This window comes from Festucalex cinctus, chromosome 7 (genome assembly GCF_051991245.1).
Source record: "Festucalex cinctus isolate MCC-2025b chromosome 7, RoL_Fcin_1.0, whole genome shotgun sequence".
Lineage (NCBI taxonomy): Eukaryota > Metazoa > Chordata > Actinopteri > Syngnathiformes > Syngnathidae > Festucalex > Festucalex cinctus.
Genome location: NC_135417.1, coordinates 16704863 through 16716364, shown reverse-complemented (window position 1 = coordinate 16716364; position 11502 = coordinate 16704863). Strand labels below are relative to the sequence as shown.

Here is an 11502-nt window from a genome sequence, read left to right as displayed (position 1 = left end):
CTTCCGGGCATAGACGACGTAAGATTTAGTGCTTTTTATTTATATATAAATATATATATATATTTATATATTAACATTTCCTGTAACTGCAGAAATCACCGCAAATTATTTTTTAATTAGCACTTAGTTAAACATCACATAAATGGTTATACAACATGATTATGAGCATACATGATACATGTTACAAAAAGTTAGGGATAGTCGGCTTTTGATTACATTTTAGGGCGAAACTTTAAAACTTCAAAATACAGTATAGTTCACTATAACCTCATATATCGTTTTTGTTTCAGCGTGAGGATAAGAAAGTAACCCTGGTTTCTTTCTGTCTGATATTGTTTTATCCCTCCACTGCCAGCATGAGGCAGAGAACTGCTTGTTCGTTCATATTTACTCGCCGAAAGACAACCATACTTCGTCGAACGCAGCCATCAAATTGTATTTGAACAGTCTCCTTGCATCACTTTGCCATAAGATGGCAGCAAAGCATTTAAAATATTAGATCATACCATGCATCCAGGTTGCACACGATCACGAACCAGTTAATTACATACGACTGTATTTAGTACGTAGTAGTAATTTAACACAAACTAGAATCTCACTAATGCGTTAAATAAATCAATATGCAATATATATAATACACGGCATATATAAAGTATAATATGAATAAGGCAAATATAAAGATTTGTTTGCATCACTGGTGTAATCTGGCATTTCTTAGTGATTTGTTACATTTGTTTGATAGTGTTGTGAAGTTGTAGGGAACACTTAAATGACAACACGTTAAAGTTAACCGGGATTCAAGTACATATTATATTGTCTGTTATCTTTATTTTAGCCTAAGCCTAACCTATAAAACCATTCAAGTAATCAGATATTGTTATACAAAAAAAAAAAAAAACTTAAGTGGACCATATTCACTCACAATCGCAATATTGAGGGGAAATAACATCAAAATTAGATTTTTTTTCAAAATAATTCAATCTAAAATTCAAATTAAATGGACCTGTAAAGGTTCGAGTTCGTTTTAGATTAATCCCGAAATTTCACCCAAAATCCAAATATCCCCAACTTTTCACGAGCAATGTATCTGCAGTGTATTTACACAATAACCACATCGCTTCCCTACTTACACTTGTGGCTTGTCACACTAAAATACCGGGTATAAAAATATCCTTTTGCCATTTATTAATAGCGTTTGCAAAATACATTGAAAAGAGTGTAAAACATAGGAGAGGAAACAAAATCAACTTTAGTCTGTGACACACAAACACTTCTAACGGTGGCTCAAAATGTTTTCTTATCTTGCTTGTATGCAGCTTCTTTTGCGCCACGAGCCTCGACGTGAGGCAACTGCTAACATAAGACGCGAGGAGGTCCGCCAGGTCGCCCCCTCGCCGGCCGGCACCCGAGAGTCAGCCGAGCTGCTCAGATGAGCAGCGACGGCGTGGGCTTCTTGCCCGGCCACGCTTCTTTGGCGTATTTCTTTTTGCGCGGTTCGTTGTGCGTCTCTGGGAGGTAGGGCACCGTGACCGGAGTGGGGTTGAGGGTGACGGGCCGCCGGGGGGCCTCGGGGGCCAGGTCCACCTCCGGGGCCGGGTTGGGGAAGGGCAGCGGGAGGCCGCCCTGCATGGAGGCGCCGCCCGGGGCCCCCGTGGGCTGGTGCTCGTGGCTGGTGGGGGGCAGGTCGCCGTAGAGGCCGCCGCTTAGGGAGTAACCGTGCATGCCCTTGGCGGCGAATTCGTCCAGGCTCAGCGTGTTGTGGCCCTCGGAGCATCGTTTCTATGGCAACCGCATGGTTAGAAAATGAAATGAAGGCAGTTTTTTTTATTTTTATTTTTTATTTCTTACCTTGATGGGGACGACGGCTGTCTGCACCATGTTCCTAAAGCGTCCCACCGAAGGGTCAATGTCCTCTGTGAGCCAATTGTCAACGTAAAATGTCGTTTTAGTTTGTTTTCATTTTGTTCAAAACACTCTTGATTTTGTTAATGTTTTTTTTTTTTTTTTCAATTTCAGTGGTGGTTATTTGGTTTGTTTTTCATTAAAGGGGAAGTCAACGTTAAACATTTCTTGACAATATGAATTATGCAGCAAAATCCAGCCATTTTTATCCATCTCAGGGGGCGGCCATTTTGCCACTTGCTGTCGACTGAAGATGACATCACAGTTGCTCAGGGCCTCAGGCAATGACCAATCACCGCTCACATGTTTTCTGAAGCTGAGCTGTGATTGGTTGTTACCTGTCAAACTGTGATTTTGGAATATCGGTTAGCAGCAAAATCCAGCAGTTTTTATCAATATCAGAAGGCGGCCATTTTGCCAATTGCTGTCGACTGAAGATGACATCACAGTTGCTAAGGGCTCAGGCAACGACCAGTCACAGCTCACCTTTTTTCAGTTTTTTTATTTTTATTTTTTTTCCCGAGGGCTCACAATTGTTCATTCGGTAGTTCATTCGGCTCACCTTTTTTCTGAAGGTGAGGTTGTTACCTGAGCCACTGTGATGTCATTTTCACGCAACAGCAACTGGCAAAATGGCCGCCTTCTGATATTGATAAAAACGGCTAGATTTTGCTGCCAACTCATATTCCACTAACACAATATTAACCAAATACTGTAGTTATGCTGCATTCAAGGATGGTCGGAAGTCAGACTTTTCCGAGTTCAAACCATGAAGTGTGTACGGGAACTCGGAAATTCTACTTGCGAAGTCGGAAACAAAAAGGGACCCCGACTTCACTGACGGACTACAAGTGACGTCACTCTAGTATAAAACAAGATAAGCTTTCTTCATTCATAAATATTCAACATAACTTCGCATTAACGTACATGACAGTATGCCGCTATCTCCCTGTATGATATTATACGGTCAACTACTGAACTGTATGGAATGCTTGTAAAATAAGATTAAAAACAATAAATGAAGCAAAATTACAAGAAGGTAAGTTTACTGAAGGTCAAAAATTTGTTTTACGAACAAAAATAAAAAACAATTTACCACTAGCCACCATTTAGGTTTACTTTCGCCTCGAACGCTTTCAGGTTGGAATCGGGAAAAAACAACTCTGAAAAAATCCGACTTCCGACTGCACAGACCATTTTTTGGGTTGACTTCCCCTTTAATAACCGTACCGCATACTCAAACTGAATTTGCAAACTATTTTTCAAGCGTACCCGGATTGATGATGGAGTCCTCGTCACTGAAGGTCACGCGCGAGTTCCTCCTTTTCCTCTTGGGCCTCTGGATGTCCAGGTTGCCCTCCTCGATGGTCAGTGTGGAAATGCGCTTGTTGTGCGCCGTGTTGAACTCGGTCAGGTTCTAGTGGCGGTAAAATACAACATTAACAGAGGATACGTGTTGACAAATGTTTGCGTGCTATAAACACACCTCCAGCTCCGTCTCCTCCTCGGGCAGCCCGAGAAGCCCTTTCAGCTCGTCCTCGTCTCCGATTTTAACTTCTCCGGTGCCGGCGCCTCCCTGCGTTTGGGGCTTCTCTCGGATGGTGTAGGTGCGAGTGGACGCCCCGAAAGACAGAGTGGAGTCGATGGGAACCTGCTGGGGTTTGTGTGCCTCCAAGCGGATGTGTCCCAGGAAGGTACCATGTGCTGCAAAAGGTGACAGGGGGCAACACGGTTAGATGGGGAGGATAATTTGATTCGGGATGATTTCAGATTAAAAGGAAATGTAAAAAAATAGAAAACTCTAATTTATTTTCACAAGTTTTGAAGTTCTCTCAACTAAAATGAACCTAAACCAGGGATCAGTAGCCTTTTCTGTAAAAAGAGCCATTTTAGGACAAATAGTTTTAAAAATAAATGTGACTTTTTTTTTTTGTGGCAATTGCAATTACAAATATGTCACCTTTTTTGTTATTTATTCTTTTTTTGCCTGACATTTTCTTGTTATTTTTTAACATTTTCTGCCTTTTTTAAATTAATTTCGCAGACATTTTTGGCAATTTCATTGACATTTTATGTTAATTTTGCTTTGTCACTTTTTGGACATTTTTAGGCAATTTTAAAAACTTTTTCATCTACCTTCCATCTCTATTTTTGTGACAACTTAAAAATTTGGGCTCTGTGACCATTTTTGAATATTGAATTATTCATTTTAAATATAAATCATTAATTCATTTAAAGAATTTTATTTAAAAAAACAAAAATATATATGTAAAAAAAAAAAAAAAAATTCTACAATTTTTTTTTTTTTTAGATCCACAGCAGAGGGACTCAAGAGCCACACGAAACATTTTTAAAATGACCATATTTCCTCAAATAACAGCCGCAGATTGCAGCTAGTACCAGATTCATTTAGAGGTGCATTGATTAGAGAGCAGCAAATTCATTTTGTTGGCGTCTTACTGCTGTTGAGGTCAATGAGAAAGAGCCTGTTCAGGTGTTTGTGGTAGACCAGGGCGGCGTGGACGCGCGAGCACGACTGATGGTCGATGGTGAAGTCGCACCAGTCCGGATTCCTGCCGAATAGGTAGAACTTCTTTTCGTCTATGATCAGTTTCTGAAAAAGAAGGAAAAACAGAAAGAAAGTCGGTGCCATTGGCCAGTCAACAATTTGCAGTTTATCAGCTGTGCCTCTGAGCCATAACTCAACAGTGCCACTCTCCACTGAGAAGCCTAAATATCAGGGCTCAGTGTTGCTCTTGCACCTTTCAGGTGCCGTGCAGCCATAGAGAGGGAGGCCGGTGTGCAACACAACAGACACTCACCGGGCTGCCGGGCTTGTATCTGGTGCAATTCAATACAATACACACGTTAACGCCTATAGCACTTAACATTGTTTTATCAACTTCCACAAAAAAGTGGGCTAGGGCAAAAGGAAATTGTCCAGGGGTGATTACATTTGAGAACCGCTGTTAGTAGTATCACATTCTGCTTACCTCGATCAGTTTGTCTCCTTTCATCACATCGAGGTGGAGCCCGACGGGTGGCTTGCCTCCCCTGAAATCAAGTGCATCTTATTTTTTTTTGTACGTAGTACATCTTAAACAGTCTTGAGTAGACACAAGTGCAATGAATGAGTCACGAGTGACATCGTGCAGAAAACGTCACTTAATTAAAAAAAATACATTGATTTATCCTCAACCTTGCATCAATAAACTACCGTTAGCACTCATAAAATGATCATTTTCACATGCGATCGACATATTCAGTGGGAGGATAGCGAACCCCCTCGCCGCCAACATAGCTAGCTGATTAGCATCGGAGACATGCTAGCGCTAGCAACGCCATAGAAAATAACAAAACGGCATCCGAAAACGAAGGTTTATCCAGCTTTGAAAACATTTGACGGCTTGTCCGTGCATCGTCGATTGTATCGCGCTACAACGTTAGACGATAATCTAGTGCAGTTTCTCACCATGATGGACAATCAAAAGGAGGCGGGCCCTCTGTGCTAGTTTTAGCCGCCATCTTGGCCTCATCTTCCCAAAGCCGCGGTGTGTGTTGGGTAATGACGGCACGCGGAGACTGTCGGGAATTGGAGTGCCACCAAGAAAGACAATCCTGACACGATTTTTGTTTTTTTTTAATTTAGGAAATTTGGACGTTTAATTGATGAAAATAATACTGATTTTCCCAAGTTTTTTTTTGTGTAAGTAAATTTCCCTTGTGAGTTAAAAAAAAAAGGCACAATATATTGCATGACTAAATATTGTTTGCTTGAGACTAACAATGTTGATGAATAATAATGTATATATCTTTATACAAAATATTATTTCACGAGTCACAGTAAAAAGACATTACATCATGAAACATGTAAGCTAAAAAAATAATGAAACTAAAATTTATGGAAAAAACAAATTTTTACGTTTATAAAACTAGCTAAATTTACTATAAATATTCTGAAAATGTCTGCGATTGGGTGTCAACCAGTTTAGGCTGTACCACGCCTACTGCCGGCTGGGATAGGCTCCAGCGCCCCCGTGATCCTTGTGAGGATGGATGGATAGAAAATGAAAATGTTTTTATCTTTGGCAATTAATTTCATAGGTTTCGGGATTTGTTATAAATATATTTATTTGCTATCACTGTTCTGCAGTACAGTCGTTTGGAAATAGTACTTTACTAATACACTTACACAGTACTTGTGATTTTTATTTTTATTTTTTTAATCTTGCACTCAACAAATATATAAATATGAAAAAAGCTCAAACTAGTAATAACACTAATTGGCAAAAACAGTAATAAAATGAAGCAAAAACCCTACTAAAAACTAACAACTCACTCTAAAAATTAATTTAAACAAAGTCAAAATTTAGAAATTAATTATAATGAATAAGCCAAAACTATTATAGCCCCCTGTGTGTGTGTCTATCAATTTCGTAATTCACTTTATAAAATAAAACTGTACTTATAATACTTTTTTTTTAACTTTTTTTCGGGGGGTTAGGGGTTAGTGTTTTTTCCTCCCTCTCCTGCAGCGCAAGTTGTGACCTATATATGATCTCAAAACTCAAATGTCAGCTGAAGACACAAGTGGAAAGGGAGAATCTTTCATAACACAGACGTAACAATGTTGAAACTTCTTCATAGCTCCAAACATTGATCGATTTTTCTCTCCTCCCGTTTGTTTTACGTGATCCGATGTGATGCAATTTGGGTGAGTGTCAGATGGTATCTACCTGGACCAGCTCCATGAAAGGTCACCAGTCCACCACAGTTTGAAACTTGGTAATTGTCTAGTATTCTGAAGTATGGCACATAAATAAGGCATGCTGTGCTCCATTGTAGAAGTTTGTTTGCTGGTCTTGAATCATTTATAACAGGAGGAAGTAAAAGCTTGTTCTTTTAATCCCACACCAGCAGATCGGTACACCAAAGTATGCGCAATAAGAAATTGATACTCCTTTTTCAATCCTGTTTTGGTTTTGCTTGACTGTTTTCAGCTTACTTCATTGTAATGTGATGATCCTAACATAGTTACATTTAGTGTAGCCTCGTCTAGTCGCTTATTTTAATTAGCTCAGCTAATTTGAGTTTAACTGGTTGAAGCTTAGCCTACGTTAGCTTTACTTTAGCTTACGTTAGCTTAGTTTAGCACTGTTTATTTTCACGAGTTGAGTTTATTATATTTTTTTTCTTGATGTAGCTTTTATGTTAAATTTGTTTACTTGAGTTTGGAAATAGCAACTTAGTTTAGCATAACCATGAACGTAGATTATTTTCAGTAGCTCGGCTTCTTTTACTTTAAGTGAAATTTTATTGCTTTGTACTTGCAATGTTATCATCACTTATTTGAGCTTAGTGTAACATTAATTAATTTATGTTAGCCGAGCTAGCTTCACTTCGTTTATGATAGTGTCACCTCATAGCTCAGCTAACTTCAGTGTAGGTCATTTTAACCAAGCTTAGCTTATTTCAGTTTACTTTATCTCTGATCACATCTTAGTTTAATTTATCCTCGCTTATTTCATTAGAATTTATTTGACCTTGACATTTGATGATTTTTAGCATAGCTTCACTTAGTTTATAATAGCTTCCCCTAGCTCAGTTCTAACTTCTACAGAAGCGTAGAGCTGCCAATGTGGAGTAAACATTTTTGGCTGGCGAGGATGTTCGAACATACTCGCAAATATGTTCGAACATAGTCGCAAATATGTTCGAACATGCTCACAAATATGTTCGAACATACTCGCAAATATGTTCGAACGTACTTGTAGGCTACATGCTATAAAGTTAGCATATCTTCCCACAATGCCACGGGGTATTATTTTAGGCATTTGCCACATTACCAATTCATTAGAAAATTCATTAGAAAACAAAAAACTGTTCATTCGTAACTTTTAACTTAACTTACTTGAACTTTTTTGCCCCATAATGCAATGGGGTATTACGCTAGCGTACTAGAGTACCACAGCAATTGAATATGTTCAAAAATATTTGCGATTATGTACGAACATATTTGCGAGTATGTTCGAACATACTCGCCAGCCAAAAATGGTTACTCCACATTGGCAGCTCTACGCTTCCATACCAGTTCACCTTACCTGAGTATTTCCAGTTTAGAATATTTTATTTAAACTTTTTTATCTTAGCATTGCTTCCTACTAGTGCTACTTGTAAAAGACACACCTGTCTAAATGTCATATTACGAAGTGAATGTGTCTTGTGGAGCTGAATTTTCCAGAACAAATTATATACAGTAACTCCATCAAACCTTAGCATGCAGCGTGTCCTTCCCTGTCAATCACGCATGCAGCAGACAACTCGAGTGACAGCGGTGGGGAAAGTGGGCGGGCACTGCCCGCCGGGCAGATGAAGGAATTATGCATGAAGATGTAAAATTCCGAGGAGACGAGAGGTGACATTTGTCATGTGTTGACGTCTCGTGGGGGAGGGAGAATGTGATTTGCAGTGACGTTGAGACATTTTCACTCTGAAATATGAACACAAAGTACGTTTGCATAACTCCACTTATGACACTAATGCTCCTCTTTGGTTGCCATATATTTATACATAATGATGTGTATGATCATTTACTATTATGATAGATTGTTTTCCTGCATCATACTGGAAACTGCTCGCCTAGCTAAATAGAAAGGCATAACTATTAGAATTAATGGCTGTATTAATTTTCTAAAATCTAGTCAGATTTGATTTTGACAAATAATTAATGAAATATACTCACTTTTTCATTTTTAAAATCATTATTTGTGAAGTCATTAAAAAAGACATTCAATTGCTTTTCAGATTTTATTTTAATTAAGCTAATAATTTGACTATTAAAGCAAGTGTGATATCATATTGTGTATAAACAGTACCTCTTTAAATGTACAATGTGCCTGAATATGGTTACATTGATTTAGAACATAAAAAAAAAAAGCTAAAATGATTGAAAGGGTACATATGTACTTTTCAACAGTTTGTATACAAATAGAATATAAATATAGCAGTTGTGTCTCACTGTTTTTGCAAGCAATTCCTTTTTTTGCTGTAGATAATCTTTTATTATCAGACACTAAAAGACATTTGACATTGTTTGTCTGGATATTTTAAAATGGCCGTTAAGCCGCTTGGTGACCAACTGCATGCTAACAAATACGTATCGATGGACTTTCTAACTTCTGGGGGTAAAAAATAAATATTTTGAGCCATGTTTGTTTTCAAAAATGGGCATTCCAGGGCCTAGTGGCAAATCAAACATTGAGAAAATATTATGTTTGATTATGTTAGCATGCTGTGCTAACTTGTTGCGGGTAGAAAAAAAAAAAAAAGACTGAAAATTGTGATTTTGTGTGTATGATAATCAGCACAACGTTAGTGCTTCATGCATCCATGGTGCCTGTACAAACACAATAATGATCACGGTTTGTTTTTTTATTGAACATGTTTGTTTTTGTGCATGTAGTTTGTGGTGCATTGGACTTAAGTTGTTCCTAATAATATGACCCTCTCATATGAGGTAGCCAAAATATTAGAAAAAAGCTTAAATGACAACCACATTGTGATGTGAGATTATTGTGTGACGCAGAAAATGCATATTACAATACATTATAATGTGCCCAATCCAATCATTCTTGGATTGATAATTTTCATATCACTCTTAATTCATGTGTGGTCTTGTATGATTATTTGGTTATTAGACAATCACCTAATCATAACTCATCCCTCTGGAGATTTCATTTCAGATTGGGTGACTTCCCTTCTTTTAACTAGAGTGACTCAATTTCATATTTAAATTTCTCTTCCAAAAATAATTTTATAAGATTATATTCAATCATATCTCAGAGGAGTTCATTTCTTTCTCAGTGTTCTCCAATAAAAGGTCTAATTGGAGACATATTGAAATTAGAACTGCAATTCGTGCCGTGGGTCAAAAATGATTCATTGAGCCCGACTCCAGAATGACTCGACTTCAACTTCATTATATGCAGACCGATATTTGCAATATGATATGACAAAGACATTAAACAATTGAGAGAGAGACTCCCGCCCTCGTGTTTTGCTATTTTCAGATTCATAATTGATTTTGTCTCCAAATGTTTCCCTAATTTCCCCTCTGTACCTCCACAGCAGACATGGCGGTAACACTTTATAATAACTACCCATTATAACTAGTTAATAGACCATTAGTAAACTGTTAATTAATGAGTTATTAATGACTTATTAAATGTTTGTTAACTGTTTGTTAAGGTTTTAAAATGATGTCTATAAATAGTAAAAAAATTATTTTTAAACTGTTAGTTATTGAGCTCTAAATGACTTGTTAACTGTATAGTAATTATTCATAACTATATTTTATAAATTAGTAATACATCGTTAACAAGCTATTAGAAAATTACTTACTAATGACTTTATAAGTATTACTTCATAGTTTGTATAGGTTATTGGGACGTTATTATAAAGTTGCCACTATTCCTCATTTATTACGTGTTAGTAAATGTGGAGTAGTTGCAACTTTAGAATAACGTCCCAATAACATAAATAGAGTAATAACTAATATTTAAGTAGTAGATTAACTCACTTCTTTACAGCAGTTGTTAATAGTTTGTTAACCATCTACTAATACTATACCAGTGAAACTTTGTAGAGGAGCACATGAGTGGAAAAAGTTCAATGGTACGGAAAATTTATATTTAGGCATGGTAAGGCATAGTAATTTTATATTTTAAATTTCACCTTCAAATTCTGTACTTTCAACTTGTTCCACCTGTTTGTTGTTTGACAAAGTTTCATAGTTATTAGTAGATGGTTAACATCTACTATGTAAAGAATTAGCTAATATATAAGTTAAATATTAGTAAGTAGCTAATTTATACTATTGGGATATTATCGTAAAGTTGCAACTGTTCCTCATTTAATAACAGTTAATAAATGAGGAATAGCTACCACTTTAGAATAACGTCCTAATAACAGATATAAACTATTAACTGATACTTAACAAGTCATTATTAAGTAATTTACTAATAGTTTGTTAACTTAGTCTTACTAATTTATAATATATAGTTACAAATGATTAATATACAGTTAACAAGTCATTTATAACTCAATAACTAACAGTTAAATAATGACATATTAACTGTTTATAGTCATAAGTATAAATCCTTAACAAACAGTTAACAAACATTTAATAAGTCATTAACAACTCATTAATTAACAATCAACTAATGATCTATGAACTACTTATAACGGATAGTTATTATAAAGTGTTACCGACATGGCTAAGTTTGCCCTCACTTAATCCAAACCACGAAGGAAAAACACAGACGATTTCATTTTGACCTTGAGCAAAGCAGTCGCGTACTAAAATCAAGAATAAATGGGAAAAGGATTCCCTGTGGGGTCATTCGAGACGCAGAATAACGTCTACAACCTCCTGTGCTCGTCTGGGATTTATCCAATTTAACGTTCTTAGAATGCTGCTGCTCACACAACCAACGAGAACCCACCGAGTATTTTTTGATGACACAGAATAAGAATGCAATCATATTCCAAGATGTAGGTACATGAGTGCACCTGGGAGGGAGGGGCTGCCTGCCATCTTTA

At 37.0% G+C, this 11502-nt stretch overlaps 1 protein-coding gene and 1 non-coding gene across 2 annotated transcripts; both read right to left on the bottom strand.

Annotated features, from left to right (window-relative positions):
• Positions 1-681: 681 nt before the first annotated feature.
• On the bottom strand, positions 682-5489 carry LOC144021937 (nuclear inhibitor of protein phosphatase 1-like). Its single transcript, XM_077526221.1, has 7 exons — positions 5375-5489; positions 4896-4956; positions 4363-4516; positions 3389-3606; positions 3175-3319; positions 1849-1913; positions 682-1779 (listed from the first exon to the last, which is right to left on the bottom strand). The coding sequence occupies exons 1-7, from the start codon at positions 5425-5427 to the stop codon at positions 1426-1428; spliced, it is 1050 nt and encodes a 349-aa protein (XP_077382347.1). The 5' UTR covers positions 5428-5489; the 3' UTR covers positions 682-1425.
• Positions 4583-4752, bottom strand: LOC144023086 (small Cajal body-specific RNA 1). The gene has a single exon (XR_013284495.1).
• Positions 5490-11502: the final 6013 nt, after the last annotated feature.